The 24,478-nt window shown below is 34.7% G+C and overlaps 1 protein-coding gene across 3 annotated transcripts in view; it reads left to right on the forward strand.

Annotated features, from left to right (window-relative positions):
* Positions 1–24,478, forward strand: part of LOC143248559 (uncharacterized) — a 58,240-nt gene that overhangs the window by 29,631 nt on the left and 4,131 nt on the right. The window contains exons 1-4 of one of the 3 annotated variants that reach the window (XM_076496998.1): positions 12,254–12,945; positions 13,142–13,265; positions 13,708–13,953; positions 14,855–14,951. In XM_076496998.1, the coding sequence (XP_076353113.1) occupies positions 13,720–13,953; positions 14,855–14,951 (331 nt within the window). In that variant the 5' untranslated portion in view covers positions 12,254–12,945; positions 13,142–13,265; positions 13,708–13,719. Of the gene's footprint in view, positions 1–12,253; positions 12,946–13,141; positions 13,266–13,707; positions 13,954–14,854; positions 14,952–24,478 lie in introns of those variants that run through there. The other 2 variants (XM_076496997.1, XM_076496996.1) reach the window with 2 other exon arrangements.

Raw genomic sequence — 24,478 nt, forward strand, 5'->3', positions numbered from 1 at the left:
ATATCACTGAAACACAACATCAGTACAGCATGAAACATATCATATCACTGAAACACAACATCAGTACAGCATGAAATATATCATATCACTGAAACACAACATCAGTACAGCAAGAAATATATCATATCATTGAAACACAACATCAGTACAGCATGAAATATATCATATCACTGAAACACAACATCAATACAGCATGAAACATATCATATCATTGAAACACAACATCAATACAGCATGAAACATATGATATCACTGAAACACAACATCAAAACAGCATGAAATATACCATATCACTGAAACACAACATCAATACAGCATGAAACATATGATATCACTCAAACACAACATCAGTACAGCATGAAATATATCATATCACTGAAACACAACATATGTACAGCATGAAACATATGATATCACTGAAACACAACATCAATACAGCATGAAACATATCATATCACTGAAACACAACATCAGTACAGCATGAAACATATCATATCACTGAAACACAACATCAATACAGCATGAAACATATCATATCACTGAAACACAACATCAGTACAGCATGAAATATATCATATCATTGAAACACAACATCAATACAGCATGAAACATATCATATCACTGAAACACAACATCAATACAGCATGAAATATATCATATCACTGAAACACAACATCAGTACAGCATGAAATATATCATATCACTGAAACACAACATCAGTACAGCATGAAACATATCATATCACTGAAACACAACATCAGTACAGCATGAAATATATCATATCATTGAAACACAACATCAATACAGCATGAAACATATCATATCACTGAAACACAACATCAATACAGCATGAAATATATCATATCACTGAAACACAACATCAGTACAGCATGAAACATATCATATCACTGAAACACAACATCAATACAGCATGAAACATATCATATCATTGAAACACAACATCAGTACAGCATGAAATATATCATATCATTGAAACACAACATCAATACAGCATGAAACATATCATATCACTGAAACACAACATCAATACAGCATGAAACAAACCATATCACTGAAACACAACATCAGTACAGCATGAAATATATCATATCACTGAAACACAACATCAGTACAGCATGAAACATATCATATCACTGAAACACAACATCAGTACAGCATGAAATATATCATATCATTGAAACACAACATCAATACAGCATGAAACATATCATATCACTGAAACACAACATCAATACAGCATGAAATATATCATATCACTAAAACACAACATCAGTACAGCATGAAATATATCATATCACTGAAACACAACATCAGTACAGCATGAAACATATCATATCATTGAAACACAACATCAGTACAGCATGAAACATATGATATCACTGAAACACAACATCAGTACAGCATGAAATATATCATATCACTGAAACACAACATCAGTACAGCAAGAAATATATCATATCACTGAAACACAACATCAGTACAGCATGAAATATATCATATCACTGAAACACAACATCAATACAGCATGAAACATATCATATCATTGAAACACAACATCAATACAGCATGAAACATATGATATCACTGAAACACAACATCAAAACAGCATGAAATATACCATATCACTGAAACACAACATCAATACAGCATGAAACATATGATATCACTCAAACACAACATCAGTACAGCATGAAATATATCATATCACTGAAACACAACATATGTACAGCATGAAACATATGATATCACTGAAACACAACATCAATACAGCATGAAACATATCATATCACTGAAACACAACATCAGTACAGCATGAAACATATCATATCACTGAAACACAACATCAATACAGCATGAAACATATCATATCACTGAAACACAACATCAGTACAGCATGAAATATATCATATCACTGAAACACAACATCAGTACAGCATGAAATATATCATATCACTGAAACACAACATCAGTACAGCATGAAACATATCATATCACTGAAACACAACATCAGTACAGCATGAAATATATCATATCATTGAAACACAACATCAATACAGCATGAAACATATCATATCACTGAAACACAACATCAATACAGCATGAAATATATCATATCACTGAAACACAACATCAGTACAGCATGAAACATATCATATCACTGAAACACAACATCAATACAGCATGAAACATATCATATCATTGAAACACAACATCAGTACAGCATGAAACATATCATATCACTGAAACACAACATCAATACAGCATGAAACATATCATATCACTGAAACACAACATCAATACAGCATGAAACATACCATATCACTGAAACACAACATCAGTACAGCATGAAATATATCATATCACTGAAACACAACATCAGTACAGCATGAAACATACCATATCACTGAAACACAACATCAGTACAGCATGAAATATATCATATCACTGAAACACAACATCAGTACAGCATGAAACATATCATATCACTGAAACACAACATCAGTACAGCATGAAATATATCATATCATTGAAACACAACATCAGTACAGCATGAAACATATCATATCACTGAAACACAACATCAGTACAGCATGAAATATATCATATCACTGAAACACAACATCAGTACAGCATGAAACATATCATATCACTGAAACACAACATCAGTACAGCATGAAACATATCATATCATTGAAACACAACATCAATACAGCATGAAACATATGATATCACTGAAACACAACATCAGTACAGAATGAAATATATCATATCACTGAAACACAACATCAGTACAGCATGAAACATATCATATCACTGAAACACAACATCAATACAGCATGAAACATATCATATCATTGAAACACAACATCAGTACAGCATGAAATATATCATATCATTGAAACACAACATCAATACAGCATGAAACATATCATATCACTGAAACACAACATCAATACAGCATGAAACATACCATATCACTGAAACACAACATCAATACAGCTGGAAATATATCATATCATTGAAACACAACATCAATACAGCATGAAACATATCATATCACTGAAACACAACATCAATACAGCATGAAACATATGATATCATTGAAACACAACATCAGTACAGCATGAAACATATATCACTGAAACACAACATCAATACAGCATGAAATATATCATATCACTGAAACACAACATCAATACAGCATGAAACATATGATATCACTGAAACACAACATCAGTACAGCATGAAATATATCATATCACTGAAACACAACATCAGTACAGCATGAAACATATGATATCACTGAAACACAACATCAGTACAGCATGAAATATATCATATCACTGAAACACAACATCAATACAGCCTGAAATATATCATATCACTGAAACACAACATCAATACAGCATGAAACATATCATATCACTGAAACACAACATCAATACAGCATGAAATATATCATACCACTGAAACACAACATCAGTACAGCATGAAATATATCATATCACTGAAACACAACATCAGTACAGCATGAAACATATCATATCATTGAAACACAACATCAGTACAGCATGAAATATATCATATCATTGAAACACAACATCAATACAGCATGAAACATATGATATCACTGAAACACAACATCAATACAGCATGAAATATACCATATCACTGAAACACAACATCAATACAGCTGGAAATATATCATATCATTGAAACACAACATCAATACAGCATGAAACATATCATATCACTGAAACACAACATCAATACAACATGAAACATATGATATCATTGAAACACAACATCAGTACAGCATGAAACATATATCACTGAAACACAACATCAATACAGCATGAAATATATCATATCACTGAAACACAACATCAATACAGCATGAAACATATGATATCACTGAAACACAACATCAGTACAGCATGAAATATATCATATCACTTAAACACAACATCAGTACAGCATGAAACATATGATATCACTGAAACACAACATCAGTACAGCATGAAATATATCATATCACTGAAACACAACATCAATACAGCCTGAAATATATCATATCACTGAAACACAACATCAATACAGCATGAAACATATCATATCACTGAAACACAACATCAATACAGCATGAAATATATCATACCACTGAAACACAACATCAGTACAGCATGAAATATATCATATCACTGAAACACAACATCAGTACAGCATGAAACATATCATATCATTGAAACACAACATCAGTACAGCATGAAATATACCATATCATTGAAACACAACATCAATACAGCATGAAACATATCATATCATTGAAACACAACATCAGTACAGCATGAAATATATCATATCACTGAAACACAACATCAGTACAGCATGAAATATACCATATCATTGAAACACAACATCAATACAGCATGAAACATATCATATCACTGAAACACAACATCAGTACAGCATGAAATATACCATATCATTGAAACACAACATCAGTACAGCATGAAACATATATCACTGAAACACAACATCAATACAGCATGAAATATATCATATCACTGAAACACAACATCAATACAGCATGAAACATATGATATCACTGAAACACAACATCAGTACAGCATGAAATATATCATATCACTGAAACACAACATCAGTACAGCATGAAACATATGATATCACTGAAACACAACATCAGTACAGCATGAAATATATCATATCACTGAAACACAACATCAATACAGCCTGAAATATATCATATCACTGAAACACAACATCAATACAGCATGAAACATATCATATCACTGAAACACAACATCAATACAGCATGAAATATATCATACCACTGAAACACAACATCAGTACAGCATGAAATATATCATATCACTGAAACACAACATCAGTACAGCATGAAACATATCATATCATTGAAACACAACATCAGTACAGCATGAAATATACCATATCATTGAAACACAACATCAATACAGCATGAAACATATCATATCACTGAAACACAACATCAATACAGCATGAAACATATCATATCACTGAAACACAACATCAGTACAGCATGAAATATACCATATCATTGAAACACAACATCAATACAGCATGAAACATATCATATCATTGAAACACAACATCAATACAGCATGAAATATATCATATCACTGAAACACAACATCAGTACAGCATGAAATATATCATATCATTGAAACACAACATCAGTACAGCATGAAATATATCATATCACTGAAACACAACATCAATACAGCATGAAACATATCATATCATTGAAACACAACATCAATACAGCATGAAACATATGATATCACTGAAACACAACATCAAAACAGCATGAAATATACCATATCACTGAAACACAACATCAATACAGCATGAAACATATGTCACTGAATCACAATATCAACACAGAATGAAATATCAGTACAACATAAAACATATCACGTTACTGAAACACAACATCAGTACAGCATGAAACATATGATATCACTAAAACACAACATCAGTACAGCATGAAATATATCATATCACTGAAACACAACATCAGTACAGCATGAAATATATCATATCACTGAAACACAACATCAGTACAGCATGAAACATATCATATCACTGAAACACAACATCAGTACAGCATGAAATATATCATATCACTGAAACACAACATCAGTACAGCAAGAAATATATCATATCATTGAAACACAACATCAGTACAGCATGAAATATATCATATCACTGAAACACAACATCAATACAGCATGAAACATATCATATCATTGAAACACAACATCAATACAGCATGAAACATATGATATCACTGAAACACAACATCAAAACAGCATGAAATATACCATATCACTGAAACACAACATCAATACAGCATGAAACATATGATATCACTCAAACACAACATCAGTACAGCATGAAATATATCATATCACTGAAACACAACATATGTACAGCATGAAACATATGATATCACTGAAACACAACATCAATACAGCATGAAACATATCATATCACTGAAACACAACATCAGTACAGCATGAAACATATCATATCACTGAAACACAACATCAATACAGCATGAAACATATCATATCACTGAAACACAACATCAGTACAGCATGAAATATATCATATCATTGAAACACAACATCAATACAGCATGAAACATATCATATCACTGAAACACAACATCAATACAGCATGAAATATATCATATCACTGAAACACAACATCAGTACAGCATGAAATATATCATATCACTGAAACACAACATCAGTACAGCATGAAACATATCATATCACTGAAACACAACATCAGTACAGCATGAAATATATCATATCATTGAAACACAACATCAATACAGCATGAAACATATCATATCACTGAAACACAACATCAATACAGCATGAAATATATCATATCACTGAAATACAACATCAGTACAGCATGAAACATATCATATCACTGAAACACAACATCAATACAGCATGAAACATATCATATCATTGAAACACAACATCAGTACAGCATGAAATATATCATATCACTGAAACACAACATCAATACAGCATGAAATATATCATTGAAACACAACATCAGTACAGCATGAAATATATCATATCATTGAAACACAACATCAATACAGCATGAAACATATCATATCACTGAAACACAACATCAATACAGCATGAAACATACCATATCACTGAAACACAACATCAGTACAGCATGAAATATATCATATCACTGAAACACAACATCAGTACAGCATGAAACATATCATATCACTGAAACACAACATCAGTACAGCATGAAATATATCATATCATTGAAACACAACATCAATACAGCATGAAACATATCATATCACTGAAACACAACATCAATACAGCATGAAATATATCATATCACTGAAACACAACATCAGTACAGCATGAAACATATCATATCACTGAAACACAACATCAATACAGCATGAAACATATCATATCATTGAAACACAACATCAGTACAGCATGAAATATATCATATCATTGAAACACAACATCAATACAGCATGAAACATATCATATCACTGAAACACAACATCAATACAGCATGAAACATACCATATCACTGAAACTCAACATCAATACAGCATAAAATATATCATATCACTGAAACACAACATCAATACAGCTGGAAATATATCATATCATTGAAACACAACATCAATACAGCATGAAACATATCATATCACTGAAACACAACATCAATACAGCATGAAACATATGATATCACTGAAACACAACATCAGTACAGCATGAAACATATATCACTGAAACACAACATCAATACAGCATGAAATATATCATATCACTGAAACACAACATCAATACAGCATGAAACATATGATATCACTGAAACACAACATCAGTACAGCATGAAATATATCATATCACTGAAACACAACATCAGTACAGCATGAAACATATGATATCACTGAAACACAACATCAGTACAGCATGAAATATATCATATCACTGAAACACAACATCAATACAGCCTGAAATATATCATATCACTGAAACACAACATCAATACAGCATGAAACATATCATATCACTGAAACACAACATCAATACAGCATGAAATATATCATACCACTGAAACACAGCATCAGTACAGCATGAAATATATCATATCACTGAAACACAACATCAGTACAGCATGAAACATATCATATCATTGAAACACAACATCAGTACAGCATGAAATATACCATATCATTGAAACACAACATCAATACAGCATGAAACATATCATATCACTGAAACACAACATCAGTACAGCATGAAACATATGATATCACTGAAACACAACATCAGTACAGCATGAAATATACCATATCATTGAAACACAACATCAATACAGCATGAAATATATCATATCACTGAAACACAACATCAGTACAGCATGAAACATATCATATCACTGAAACACAACATCAGTACAGCATGAAACATATGATATCACTGAAACACAACATCAGTACAGCATGAAATATACCATATCACTGAAACACAACATCAGTACAGCATGAAACATATCATATCATTGAAACACAACATCAATACAGCATGAAACATATGATATCACTGAAACACAACATCAGTACAGCATGAAATATATCATATCACTGAAACACAACATCAATACGGCATGAAACATATCATATCACTGAAACACAACATCAGTACAGCATGAAATATATCATATCACCGAAACACAACATCAGTACAGCATGAAATATACCATACCACTGAAACACAACAACAATACAGCATGAAATATATCATACCACTGAAACACAACATCAATACAGCATGAAACATATCATGTCATTGAAACACAACATCAGTACAGCATGAAATATATCATCACTGAAACACAACATCAGTACAGCATGAAATATATCATATCACTGAAACACAACATCAATACAGCATGAAATATATCATATCATTGAAACACAACATCTGTACAGCATGAAACATATCATATCACTGAAACACAACATCAGTACAGCATGAAATATACCATATCACTGAAACACAACATCAATACAGCATGAAATATATCATATCATTGAAACACAACATCAATACAGCATGAAATATATCATATCATTGAAACACAACATCAATACAGCATGAAATATACCATATCATTGAAACACAACATCAATACAGCATGAAATATACCATATCATTGAAACACAACATCAATACAGCTGGAAATATATCATATCACTGAAACACAACATCAGTACAGCATGAAATATGTCATATCACTGAAACACAACATCAATACAGCATGAAATATATCATACCACTGAACAACAACATCAGTACAGAATGAAACACGTGAACAGTATGATATAAAACACATCATTAGTACAGAATGAAACACATGAACAGTATGATATAAAACACATCATCAGTACAGAATGAAACACATGAACAGTATTATATAAAACACAACATCAGTACAGAATGAAACACATGAACAGTATGATATAAAACACATCATTAGTACAGAATGAAACACATGAACAGTATGATATAAAACACATCATCAGTACAGAATGAATCACATGAACAGTATTATATAAAACACATCATTAGTACAGAATGAAACACATGAACAGTATGATATAAAACACATCATCAGTACAGAATGAAACACATGAACAGTATGATATAAAACACAACATCAGTACAGAATGAAACACATGAACAGTATGATATAAAACACATCATGAGTACAGAATGAAACACATGAACAGTATGATATAAAACACATCATTAGTACAGAATGAAACACATGAACAGTATGATATAAAACACATCATCAGTACAGAATGAAACACATGAACAGTATGATATAAAACACATCATCAGTACAGAATGAAACACATGAACATTATGATATAAAACACATCATCAGTACAGAATGAAACACATGAACAGTATGATATAAAACACATCATGAGTACAGAATGAAACACATGAACAGTATGATATAAAACACATCATGAGTACAGAATGAAACACATGAACAGTATGATATAAAACACATCATCAGTACAGAATGAAACACGTGAACAGTATGATATAAAACACATCATGAGTAGAGAATGAAACACGTGAACAGTATGATATAAAACACATCATTAGTACAGAATGAAACACGTGAACAGTATGATATAAAACACATCATGAGTACAGAATGAAACACATGAACAGTATGATATAAAACACATCATCAGTACAGAATGAAACACATGAACAGTATTATATAAAACACATCATCAGTACAGAATGAAACACATGAACAGTATGATATAAAACACATCATGAGTAGAGAATGAAACACATGAACAGTATGATATAAAACACATCATCAGTACAGAATGAAACACATGAACAGTATGATATAAAACACATCATCAGTACAGAATGAAACACATGAACAGTATGATATAAAACACATCATTAGTACAGAATGAAACACGTGAACAGTATGATATAAAACACATCATGAGTACAGAATGAAACACATGAACAGTATGATATAAAACACATCATGAGTACAGAATGAAACACATGAACAGTATGATATAAAACACAACATCAGTACAGAATGAAACACGTGAACAGTGTGATATAAAACACATCATCAGTATGATATAAAACACATCATCAGTACAGAATGAAACACATGAACAGTATTATATAAAACACATCATTAGTACAGAATGAAACACATGAACAGTATGATATAAAACACAACATGAGTACAGAATGAAACACATGAACAGTATTATATAAAACACATCATGAGTAAAGAATGAAACACATGAACAGTATTATATAAAACACATCATGAGTACAGAATGAAACACATGAACAGTATGATATAAAACACATCATCAGTACAGAATGAAACACATGAACAGTATGATATAAAACACATCATTAGTACAGAATGAAACACATGAACAGTATGATATAAAACACATCATGAGTACAGAATGAAACACATGAACAGTATTATATAAAACACATCATGAGTACAGAATGAAACACATGAACAGTATTATATAAAACACATCATGAGTAGAGAATGAAACACATGAACAGTATGACAGGAACTTTATTATTAGTATAGCATGAGACGTCATTGTGTTTATCAAATCATTTTATTTTCCACTTGCATGTGTTTGACTGTCGAATCTTACTTCCAATGTTGTGTTCCTTTAACTTAGAATTACTGTTTTGTTTATGCATTGTTCATTAATGATGGGGTCCACATATTGAGCAAATATATGTTTCACTTGCTACAGTAATGTGTAAAGATGTGACCTAAGGTATAATATGAAATGATTTGTTTGCTATTTTAACGAAAGAAAGGATCCAACCGGTAATTACTGTGATTAAATGCAATATTTATAAATATAATAATACTGCCTGTTGTGTATACACGATGTGGATAGATCTTCACCAAAATTTGTATGGAGGTTCATTAGATCCATTTGGAGACACATACAAATTTTCAGTTTTGCATTTATACGTTTTTTTTTATCACTACTTCGCCTCCTGGTGGTGGATTTTCATCAAAGTTGGCATGATGATTTGATGTGTCTATTTACAGTTTGTATGAACGTTTTTGAGATTATGTTCGTTTGTTTTAACAGTTACATATAAGGGAAGAAACTTTTTGTGTCCTTTCATTATTTATGATTTTACACAACTTGCATCTTAGGGACGTGTACTTGTGCTGGAGTTATAATATTTGTGTTTTAATTTTTAGGTAAGCACGTGTGATTAGGGACCATGTAACAAAGAAATCAATGAAACTACAAGCACTAGGAGGTCCATAGATAGTTGAAAGAAACTTAAAGAATATGTTATAACACGTTTCACTGTTTTAAATCTAGTGTTCACAATCTGTATTTTTAGACTAAAACAAATAATATGTTTTGATTTTTTTCAACTTCACTTTTACCTAAAGGAACAAACATAAAAGTTATGTCTAAATAAAAACCTACTATTTGGTAATAAGTAGCCGAAACAGCTAATCGGGACGAAAATTGTGGTGATACTCAGATGACCAGGTTACTCGACAGGTCGTCTGTAATTACTGATAACATGCGCAGTAAGTGTGAGGTGTGTTATTAGATTCCCACCACTAACAATTTTTTACTTTGGTAATTATTTTAGTCATTAATATAATTTATTCTGTTGTGGAGATAAGTTTTTTTTTTTTTTTAATAACTACATTCTAAACATAGGCTTTAAAGATTAAAATATGTTTGGTGTGTGGCAAAATGTTACAGTTTTCACAAGTTTAAATTGATGTGGTGGGCAAAACCCCCATTTCAATGTGTGAAAATACCTCATCATTCTACAGACTTTAGACTTAGTATTACTGTTATCGAGTTCTGACTTGCGGCAGTTTTTATGTTAGGCTTATGGTGTCGACACGCACCATCTGGACACACTTTTCTCACGGGAAGGAATGTTGCCATACGTTGCCAATATGTTAAGCCTAACAAGCCGCCCTGAGAGTTCAACCAGTCGCGCTTGGCTTTAATAACACAACGTCTATCATCGCAAGTTTGGAAGTTGAGCATCCTCTCTCTATGGCTTGCACATGATCGCCTCGCAAGCTGCGCTTCCCGCCAATTTACCCAGAGATTGGCGTTTCCCGCCTGTTCCTCCTCTGCCACTAAACACCTGTGATACAGCTGGGTACTATAAACTCAACGACAGAATTAATCCGCCACTTGGGTATAGACAACAAAATAGGACCGTACTTTTTAGTGTGTAAAATATATTTTATCTGCAATATAAACGTTCTCTAACTATGGGAATTGAATCTAAAGATTTTAAACTAATGAGGCAGCTTATTCTGTTAGTGAAAATGAAGAAGGTAGTAAAAATCTAGAGTTTACGGAGAATATAGTTCCCAATCATATGACGTCATTCGCCAGCCTACCACAGCGAGTCAAGAGAGGCAGAAGAAACATATGGAAGTTAGTTTGTGTTCTACCGGTGAGGGGGTCAATACGTTCATCCAGTTGTAAACCTTGTTCTAGTTGTAAGCGTCGTATAGTTTTTTCATATAACACTCCGTTATCAACGTTTATTTAGAAATTCAGAAATAAATTTAGTCTAGGTAAGCAGATAGTTAGCTAAGCCTAAATTAACAATACTACAGTTAAAACTGCTGTTTGATAAACAAAATGCTATCGCCGCAGGCTCAACTGTTTTGAAAAGTCCAAACATAAGGCGTGTCTAGGCTACATACAGCAAATAACCAGGGCGAAGAGTGGTAAGTTCTACCACCTGTAACATTTATTAATTACAAACAAGATTTCTTAACGTAACTAGAAATATTCCTTTGAGTAAAAACAAAACAATCGAGTAAAATTATAATGAGTAAATTTTGAATTCACAAAAAGGGTAATTAATTCAGTAATAATTTATTTTTTAATATAACTGTACTTGTTTCTGTCCTTTATATAAAGCGAACTTTGAATATCGGACGTATTTGCCCTAGATTGAATTCTACAATTTGAAAGAATTTGATATCAACTAACATTTTCGCCAAAATTTAAGTAGAAGCCGGTTCTTTCTAAAGCACTTAACTCTGTAAGTTACCTGCTTTTTGTTCTTTAATTAAACTTGTCTATTACTTTTAGAGAAAGGTTCGATACGAATATTAGCGTGTCTCAGAGTGCTTCTGTACGTCATTATAAATATCTTGTTAATAAATAAATAAGGAACCTGGTTGGAATATTTTATTTAAACTATTAATATGACTGGAAGAAGGTGAGCTAAAGATATGTAGCAATTAGCATTTCAACTTTCGGAAAAGTTTTAAAATTTGTTAATAGTTATATGTATCAATTGATGGTTTTTTATTTTATTAACAGTGACCATTTTTAGCCTTGTTAAATGGTAGAACTCAATGTAAGGACGTAAAAGTAGCTAGATTTTTAATGTTAGAACTGAAATCTCAGTAATAAAATTCTCGCTTTATATATATATATATATGTGTGTGTGTGTGTGTGCATTTATTTTTTTCTTCCAGCGGTCACTTGAAATGACAGGTAAAACTAAATATGGAGTGAACACGAGAACAGTCTATCCCTGGACAAGATTGGCACCATCAACTTCCCAGAAAATGAGTACAAGAATGGTCACTGAGTCTCGAAGAGAACGATTAGAAGTGTCCAAGAAAGAAAAAAACACCAGAATGAAAGCGCTTCGTAGTCATGACTACAAACGTTTGAAATCTATGGTTCCTGCTATTGCAGATAACCCTAACGTGTCAAAGGTAACTCAAACACGCTCTCAGAATTTTGTTTTGACTGTTCGAAGCTCTGTGTAAATGTACTTTTTGTAGCCCGAGTACAAGAATTAGCTGAAACCAATTCATCTGCTGTACAGTTGGTATATAAAATTCATGAAACCAATTCACCTGCTGTACAGTTGGTATATAAAATTCATGCGTGTTTTTCAAAAAAATCACAATTAGAGATAATTTTGTACACTTCACATGAATTTTAAAGTATTAAATATTATTTTCCACTAATTTAGGTTAGTGTCAAATTTTGATAATTGTCTGAAATGTAAAAAAAAAAACGGAAAAAAAATCCGTTGTGGACTGTTGAACAGTGTGTTTCGCACCCGGCTATAGCAGAATCAAACAATAAAACTTGAAAGTTGTTGTAATTATATGTACGAACTTTCTGTTTGTTTTTTAATTTTGCGGAAAGCTGCACGAGAGGTATCTGCGCTGGCAGACCCTAATTTAGCAGTATAAGACTAGAGGGAGGGCAGCTAGTCATCATTACCCACCGCCAACTTTTGGGCTACTCTTTACCAACGAATAGTGGGGTTGACTGTTACATTATAACGCCCCCATGACTGAAAGGGCGAGCATGTTTGGTGCGATGGAGATTCGAACCCGTGACCCTCAGATTACGAGTCGAACGCCTTAACACACCTGGCCTTCACTTGTTTTCTATGACTATGTTACGAAACAACCAAAACCTATTCTAAAAATTAAAAATGTCACTGAGCAAGAGCGTAATCGTTTGGATGATTTAATATGTCGGAATGTTTTTACGACAGTTTTGTTTATCACTTATATCAGTTCATTATGTATCACGCACGTTCGTTGTTGTTGTAAACATTGAATGTTATCACGGTCTCACTTTTTTTTTTCATTCTAGCTGACGGTAATCGAAGAAACCGTACGGTATATCGATCATCTCCACAGTACCCTGTTGTCGAGGTTAAAAGCCCGGGGGATCCCACATTGTTTCCAAGGTAAGTTTGGTTTGCTTTTAATTTCGCGCAAAGTTACACGAGGGCTATCTGCGCTAGCACTAATTTAGCTGTGTAAGACTAAAGGAAAGGCAGCTGGTCATCACCGCCAACTCTTGGGCTACTCTTTTTACCAACGAATAGCGGGATTGACCATAACATTAATACACCCCCACGGCTGAAAGGGCGAGCATGTTTGGTGTGACGAAGATTCGAACCCGAGACCCTGAGATTACGAGTGGAGCGCTTTTAACACGTGGTCATGCTGGGCCTAACTAGGAAGAAATATAGCGAGAATATGTAAAAGAAGCTGAGATTATACAAGCGGTTGGACGGTTAACTGTTGTTTGTTTGTTCTTAAGCACAAAGCTATGCAATGGGTTGTTTGTGTTGTGCCCACCAAAGGGTATCAAAACCCGATTTCTAGGGTCATAAGTCCAGAGATTTATCACTGAGTTACGGGGTATGGCTAGTGTTTGTACAGCTAAAAAAATGTATACAAATTAAAAGTAATAGAAAAATACATTGACAACGGACGGATATGTTGAGAGATGGATAGGCAAAAAAGCATTAGAGATAAATAGAAGTGGCGGACGTTTGTGGTCTTTATAAGCTTCCAGAAATACGGAAGATAAATAGAACTTTAATGAGATTTAGAATCAGTACTTCATGTGCAAGTTTTCGAGACGAACTAATCGCTATTTTCAGTTTACTTCATCGAAATTGCTAACCTATTAACCGTTTAGTACACCGGTTGGACTGCGGTAAATTTACGAACTTAAAGCGCTAAAATCCAAGGTTTCCTTTTTTTGCGGTGTACACAACCGATAACCGAATCTGGCTGAACTCTAAAGCTAACAATATATTTTTTCGTTTAAGCAGGAGCCTTTAAAGTGACTGTTATTGTTAAGTCGCACGTGTGATTATATCTTATCGGCCTCCTATCTTATCTTATCTGCCATGCTGTGACGTTGCACGTGCTGAAATTGAAGAAGGAAATAATGGTGCAGATACGGACATGGTTGATATGCTGACAGCGGTTGAGTGCTGTTTCTATAAAGACCCCCATTTTTCCGGCTTTACATCATCCGTCTCTAATTTGCGCGTTCCCTGGTCGAGGCAGTAATGCACTCAAACGTAAGGGTTTTCGGTTTGCTCGTGTATCGCCTTAATACGTTACAAACAATAAAACATACGTGGATGCACCAATACGCGTCAGTTACGCGTTTAGGCCCAAGTGGCTACCCTGCAGTGCTGTTGACCTGAGGTTCTATTGTTCGCGCCCCGTTCCTTTCAGAAAACATGAGAGTTGTGCTATTGGGACGTGGTGCGTTATAGGAGTGACAGTCAAATCCCATTATTCTACTAGAGTTTTCCCTGAGTTGGCGTCAGGTGAATGTTTGGTCCTTACTACCCCAAGTGTAAATCGTGAACTATGTTTTTTAGCCTAATTACTTCTGCCAGTTTTAAAGATCCAGAGTTATCAAAAGGAAAAAGAAGAAAATCATAAACTTGTGACTGTAACAACTTTGAATAAAAAGTATAAATACGTTAGCTGAAACTAAATTAACAGATTTGTATGTACATGTTATAAGTTCGACGTGTTAGTTTCATAAACAGAAAAGCTACTATATTAGTAAAAAGTTAACGATAGGGCTTTTCGAGTTTGTTATATATATATATACTGAAGGATATAACTTGTTTGATATTACTTCGATGTATTATGTCTTTAGTTATGGACACTAGATGGCGCTTTCGTGATGTATTGTCAAAGTTAACGTTTTCGTCAACAGATGGCGCTTTAAGGATGGATGTGATTATAACGCAATACAGGCGCGGGTTAACCATTTGGTTGATCTCTGGATTACGGAGCTCGCAAGCTTCTAATCCGTGCGACATCTTAAGCTGTAAGTGCGTTATAAGAGGCGCAGTGAATCCCTTAGCATGGTAGGATGCTGCCAAGTAGCTGTCTATCACCTGGTCAATAGCTTAAAATTAAGATCAAAATTATTCGGTAGCACAGCGGTATGTCTGCAGACTGATGACGCTAGAAATCGGGTTTCGATACCGGGGTGTAGTTTTTGTTCTTAACTACAAACAGAACAAATTTACGAGATAAAGAAAATGAAGAAACGTTTCAAATTTAAAATTACGTACACGTAAATATTTTAACTATTATCATTCTCACGTGTTTATAATACATTAATATTTTTCACAGTAGGTATTTGAAAGCACGTATTCCTTCGAAACACGTATTAGAATTTAAATTAAGAATTACATATGTTACATACATAATTTATAAATATTTTATTTTTTGTGGGAAATTCGAGAGACCATTCAACCCGAACTCCGTGACGTGTGCATGTCAGTAAAGAATGCATTTTCAAGTCACTTGAGGTCAACATTTGGAACAAGTCCTTCTAAACGCAAAGATTGGCAAGTGAGAATTTTTTTTTTATCCTACTCGCAGTAACACTCGTGTGTATTATCCACAGCAATCATTTTTACTTACACAAGACCCGTCTGTCTTTATACGGTCAACGCCTCCTATTTCAGGTTGGTCATCATCATAATTTTTCTTCTTTCTACTTTTTTTCAACCTGAGAAACTATAGACAATAGAACGGTGAGAGTCTTGAGAGAGAGGAACCAGGTGGCGTGTTCACCTTCTCAGACCGTGGGAACGTATGCCAGTACTTCAACTTCCATTCAAAGGTTTCTCGTTTTGTTTTCTCTTTCTGAGCTGCTGCATTCCACTGCTTACCCCCTCCCCTCCCCCGACGTTAAAATACGTATAGTAATTTTGTCCAGCGTCTATAGCAATACCAATAACGTAAAAAATTGGATCAAAAGAAGAACAGATGAATGGTAGGGCCTCAACTTGAACTAATTGAGTCGAAGTCGCCACATTGTTATGTACGATATACACCCACGGTACTAAAGAATTACTTTGTTTTCTCTCAAGAAGACATTTGGAGTACCATTTCCTACTTAGATGTACAATTTCATCTCTTATGCTCCCAAGCCGATGCAAATCTTTTTCTTTCTTTTTTAAATTGCCAGACATCTTGTTATGAGCACCATATAGCAATCATTTATGTTTTTGTTCAACAAAGACGGTTGTCGTTATCACGTGGTAAAGGTATCTGTTTTGTTTTTTTCTTGAATTTCGTGCAAAACAACACGAGAACTACGTCGTTGGTTTTTATCTGAACAACTATAGAAAATGCAGATAGTCAACAACCAACTCTATGGCTACCCTAATCTAATATGCAGATAGTCAACAACCAACTCTATGGCTACCCTAATCTAATACGCGGATAGTCAACAACCACGTCTATGGCTACCCTAATTTAATATGCAGATAGTCAACAACCAACTCTATGGCTACCCTAATCTAATATGCAGATAGTCAACAACCAACTCTGTGGCTACCCTAATCTAATATGCAGATAGTCAACAACCAACTCTGTGGCTACCCTAGTCTATTATTCGGAGTAGTCAACAACCAACTCTATGGCTACCCTAATCTAATATGCAGATAGTCAACAACCAATTCTGTGGCTACCCTAATCTAATATGCGGATAGTCAACAACCACGTCTATGGCTACCCTAATTTAATATGCAGATAGTCAACAACCAACTCTATGGCTACCCTAATCTAATATGCAGATAGTCAACAACCAACTCTGTGGCTACCCTAATCTAATATGCAGATAGTCAACAACCAACTCTGTGGCTACCCTAATCTAATATGCGGATAGTCAACAACCAACCCTATGGCTACCCTAATCTAATATGCAGATAGTCAACAACCAACTCTGTGGCTACCCTAATCTAATATGCAGATAGTCAACAACCAACTCTATGGCTACCCTAATCTAATAACAGGATTTCATTGTCACTCTTATGCGCACCCAAGGACCCAAACTGTCTGTAGAGCGTGATTTCTCTCAGTTAATGGGGTGCTAAAATGTGGACCCTCGGCACGCTAACCGTTAGATCACGCCCGGCAAAAGCTGTTTGTGTGTCATTATGTGCACGACTTAAAGCGTTTGTTTGTAATTAAGCACAAAGCTACACGATGGGCTATCAATGCTCTGCCCACTACGGGTATCGAAACTCGGTTTCTAGAGATGTAAGTCCGCAGACATACCGCTGTGCCACTGGAGGACGAACAGTTGAAAACATAACAGCTAGGACTATCAAAATGATTCGTAAGATAAGAAAAACTGCCTCGGCACACAAGGTCCGTGTAAGGTGCTTCTGTTAATTAGCTATCTTGTACTGAATAAACAAAGGTGTTTATTGACGCATTAAAAGGTGATAACATTTTGACAACAATAACAATTGATAGAATCTCGTGATTTCAATATATTTTATATTGTATAATTACTTACAGTTATTCATTCGTGAAACTTCACTGGTACTGACTTCAGAAACGTAACTTAACCTCTTGGTTGTGATAGTTAAACTTCCTAAATTACAGCACGTAAAGTTCAAGGCTGTTACTTCTTTTAGCTAAACTCCCTCGGTTATCACATATATTTGAAAGTTGCTTTTCATTGGCCGCCTGGTTTTGACTGTGAACGACGTTTTAATATTACGTCACGCCATTGCTGCTGAGAGTAAGAAAATATAACAATAATTCCCAGGTATAAGCTCAAACCAGTTCCTCGTTTTTGTTTCATTGTCTAAAGTTTTCTACTTTCAAGAATTCACAATGAATCCCAGCTTAAGCGTTTGAGAAGAGAACAAAGTGAACCAGACCGTCAAAGCTTAACTCTTTAAATACAAACTAAACCAGTACAAGGAAACGAATTACCTCTCTACCGTATCGAGGAACGATGGAAACAGACCCTACAAACTAACCTTATTGTACAGTTAAAATGTTAAAAAAGTGTTAAATCAGAATAATAAGAAAATATTTTAACTTAAGCCTTAACTGTAAATCTCTTTAATGAAGAAAAAAATCGTCGGAATAGATGCAGTAATTGGTTTGGAAACTTGAAGCTTTTCTTAAGCAACACGAAAATCAATATATTGATCGTGTTTGTAGACGTTCGTATTATGACGTTCTTATCAATTTTCAAGAATATTGATTTTCGTGGTACAAGTACAGGCAAATTGCGCATGCTCCGAGATTATCTCTCCCTTTCGTTAAAATCATATCCAACTCGGAAGTGTTCAGCCTAAGGTTCATAATCTCTGCTCTGTGGAGTAACTGAACTGTTCAGCCTAAGGTTCATAATCTCTGCTCTGTGGAGTAACTGAACTGTTCAGCCTAAGGTTCATAACCTCTGCTCTGTGGAGTAACTGAACTGTTCAACCTAAGGTTCATAATCTCTGCTCTGTGGAGTAACTGAACTGTTCAGCCTAAGGTTCATAATCTCTGCTCTGTGGAGTAACTGAAGTGTTCAGCCTAAGGTTCATAATCTCTGCTCTGTGGAGTAACTGAACTGTTCAGCCTAAGGTTCATAATCTCTGCTCTGTGGAGTAACTGAACTGTTCAGCCTAAGGTTCATAATCTCTGCTCTGTGGAGTAACTGAACTGTTCAGCCTAAGGTTCATAATCTCTGCTCTGTGGAGTAACTGAAGTGTTCAGCCTAAGGTTCATAATCTCTGCTCTGTGGAGTAACTGAACTGTTCAGCCTAAGATTCATAATCTCTGCTCTGTGGAGTAACTGAACTGTTCAGCCTAAGGCTCATAATCTCTGCTCTGTGGAGTAACTGAAGTGTTCAGCCTAAGGTTCATAATCTCTGCTCTGTGGAGTAACTGAACTGTTCAGCCTAAGGTTCATAATCTCTGCTCTGTGGAGTAATTGAACTGTTCAGCCTAAGGTTCATAATCTCTGCTCTGTGGAGTAACTGAACTGTTCAGCCTAAGGTTCATAATCTCTGCTCTGTGGAGTAACTGAAGTGTTCATCCTAAGGTTCATAATCTCTGCTCTGTGGAGTTACTGAAGTGTTCAGCCTAAGATTCATAATCTCTGCTCTGTGGAGTAACTGAACTGTTCAGCCTAAGGTTCATAATCTCTGCTCTGTGGAGTAACTGAACTGTTCAGCCTAAGGTTCATAATCTCTGCTCTGTGGAGTAACTGAAGTGTTCAGCCTAAGGTTCATAATCTCTGCTCTGTGGAGTAACTGAACTGTTCAGCCTAAGGTTCATAATCTCTGCTCTGTGGAGTAACTGAACTGTTCAGCCTAAGGTTCATAATCTCTGCTCTGTGGAGTAACTGAAGTGTTCAGCCTAAGGTTCATAATCTCTGCTCTGTGGAGTAACTGAAGTGTTCAGCCTAAGGTTCATAATCTCTGCTCTGTGGAGTAACTGAACTGTTCAGCCTAAGGTTCATAATCTCTGCTCTGTGGAGTAACTGAACTGTTCAGCCTAAGGTTCATAATCTCTGCTCTGTGGAGTAACTGAAGTGTTCAGCCTAAGGTTCATAATCTCTGCTCTGTGGAGTAACTGAACTGTTCAGCCTAAGGTTCATAATCTCTGCTCTGTGGAGTAACTGAAGTGTTCAGCCTAAGGTTCATAATCTCTGCTCTGTGGAGTAACTGAAGTGTTCAGCCTAAGATTCATAATCTCTGCTCTGTGGAGTAACTGAACTGTTCAGCCTAAGGTTCATAATCTCTGCTCTGTGGAGTAACTGAAGTGTTCAGCCAAAGGTTCATAATCTCTGCTCTGTGGAGTAACTGAAGTGTTCAGCCTAAGGTTCATAATCTCTGCTTTGTGGAGTAACTGAAGTGTTCAGCCTAAGGTTCATAATCTCTGCTCTGTGGAGTAACTGAAGTGTTCAGCCTAAGGTTCATAATTTCTGCTCTGTGGAGTAACTGAAGTGTTCAGCCTAAGGTTCATAATCTCTGCTCTGTGGAGTAACTGAAGTGTTCAGCCTAAGGTTCATAATCTCTGCTCTGTGGAGTAACTGTGATAATTGTACTTGACTTTTTAATGTTGAAATCGAACAATTTATTGTTGGAATTTAACTTTTATCCATATTGAAAAAAATAAATGTCCTAAAATTAGGATATGGGATGAAATGTGAAGCTACGTTAATTTTCAGCACTTTCTAAGCCTAAGGTAGCGAGTTTTAAGCTGAAATGCGCGTTAAGAATGTTATTTTAAGACTTAAAAAAAGTAAAACAGAAAACGGAAAAATAGAAGCCGTACATTTACAGAATATTAGTTGAAATTCACACACACACACACTCTGTAGAATCAATATCTCTACTGCTTTTAAACATCCAGGCTGCGAGGAAAAATGAAACTGTGTTTGCAAGATCGGGTTGGTTACAGAGCGGTTTCACGGTTTCCGGTGTTCAAAAAACCAACAACTGTAGAACTCGATCTTTTAATTTCAAGAACCACTGTTTACTGCCAAAAGAACTCGCCTGTCACTAGTATTCAACCAATAAGATGTGGAGTATACGAAAATGTTTAATGGTCAAATCAAAATGTGTTATAAATATTACAGACTTATTTATCTACATTCCATTATTTTACTTGCCCATGATGTTGCTATGGGTCTACTACTGCTATCTCATCCTTCATACAGAGACTAGCTCCTGTAACTGACATGAGGAGCGGACACCATCACAACAAAGATAATAATGGCTGAAGACGTCTCAGTATTGCTTTCAAATACAGTACCACAAAAAGAATCTATGAAACTCAGTCGTATTAAAATAGATAACAATCTCTCTCGACATAACTCGCGAAAACCACAGAGAAAACGGTTTTATAGAGCTGAGAAACTAGATCTTTTATTGCGCAACATGTGCGGTCACTACCGAGTTTTGTGTGAGACTTTAGATGGTTTATACATATATTTCTTTATAGTCCAGAAACTAGTACGAATTCTAACACTGTGATGGGCAATTCTCAGTCCAGATATAACAAGAAATTCAAATTTCTTTTTATAGTTAAAAAAAAAACAAACAAACGAGAGAGAAGGTATTGGAAAGCTTTGTTTGGGAATCAATTCACAAAACACGTGTCTCTGACTCGCTGGCTGGGTGTTAGCTTTAATAATTTATTTCAAGAGTTACGTTGTAGAGAATAATGTAGAAAAATAAAACCAAAGTTGTAGTAGCCGTTTTACTCTTAAAAACTTTCAAATCGATATTGTACTTTTGAAGATTACTTTTTATAGTTAGCTTAATATGTATACATAGGGCAAAGGTAATTTCTAAGAGCTGGGCCGACAGTGTGAGATACGGTTGTGGCTGAAATTATCATTCGTAGAGTGGACATTCAGATGATAATTTAATGATTTTAATTACTACACGTTAGTTAAAGTTTTGTTATGTATCAACTTGTCGAAGTGTGTGCTTGTCGTTGTTGTTTTCATAGAATTGGTTTCGTTAACTTAAATATTAAGTTTTAATCTTTGTTACTTTATATCAGTGATCGTTACTAATGCTGTTAAGTGTAGACTGGATTAGCTTTTGAGTTGTGGGGTCGACTGTGTAAAGTACAAAAATTAATTTGCTGAGAACAGAAACGGAGAGGGAACTGGTGGGATAGCATGTTGACTGTATGTTTGCAGTAAATTACCACTATCCAGACTGCTCTTTCAGAACGGAGACTGTTCAAATGTTAAATAGTAAAAAGATATGATTAAATACACTTAGTCAAGCCGTCCATCTGTTTCACATTAAAGAGAAGTGCTGTTGTCAGTTTTCTCCTGAGAGGAGAGAAGCAGTTTCATCTGTTCCAGACGTGAGTTCCACCACATCGTGAAGATGTATTTTCGTACAGTCCGCCAAACACTCGGTGTAAACATCTGGGTGAAGTGGCTTCGCTGGCGGTACTGTGGCAGGTCTGAGTAAATGAAGAGTTTATACAAGTCACGTCACTCTGAGGTGTAATGTGGTTGAAAACAGGCTAAAAGGGGACGTTTTCCTCCTTTCGTGGGTTACCATCTGTCACGATAGTCAAGAGTCTATTATTCGTGCTCAACGCTTACTTCAGATGTATCTTATACCGAAGTGAAACTGGTTGACAACCTCTGTTTGCTGTTTCACACTTACTTGATAATTTTATAACCACTGAAAGCCCCTGAATTCTTGTATTGCACAAATAAAGGACATGTGTAAAGTGTACCACAGATAACAAAGACAGTATGTAAAGTGTACCACAGATAACAAAGACAGTACGTAAAGTGTACCACAGATAACAAAGAAGTATGTAAAGTGTACCACAGATAACAAAGACCGCATGTAAAGTGTACCACAGATAACAAAGACAGTACGTAAAGTGTACCACAGATAACAAAGAAGTATGTAAAGTGTACCACAGATAACAAAGACAGTATGTAAAGTGTACCACAGATAACAAAGATAGTATGTAAAGTGTACCACAGATAACAAAGATAGTATGTAAAGTGTACCACAGATAACAAAGATAGTATGTAAAGTGTACCACAGATAACAAAGACAGTATGTAAAGTGTACCACAGATAACAAAGATAGTATGTAAAGTGTACCACAGATAACAAAGACAGTATGTAAAGTGTACCACAGATAAC

The sequence above is a fragment of the Tachypleus tridentatus genome, chromosome 4, assembly GCF_004210375.1.
Source record: "Tachypleus tridentatus isolate NWPU-2018 chromosome 4, ASM421037v1, whole genome shotgun sequence".
Classification (NCBI taxonomy): Eukaryota; Metazoa; Arthropoda; class Merostomata; order Xiphosura; family Limulidae; genus Tachypleus; species Tachypleus tridentatus.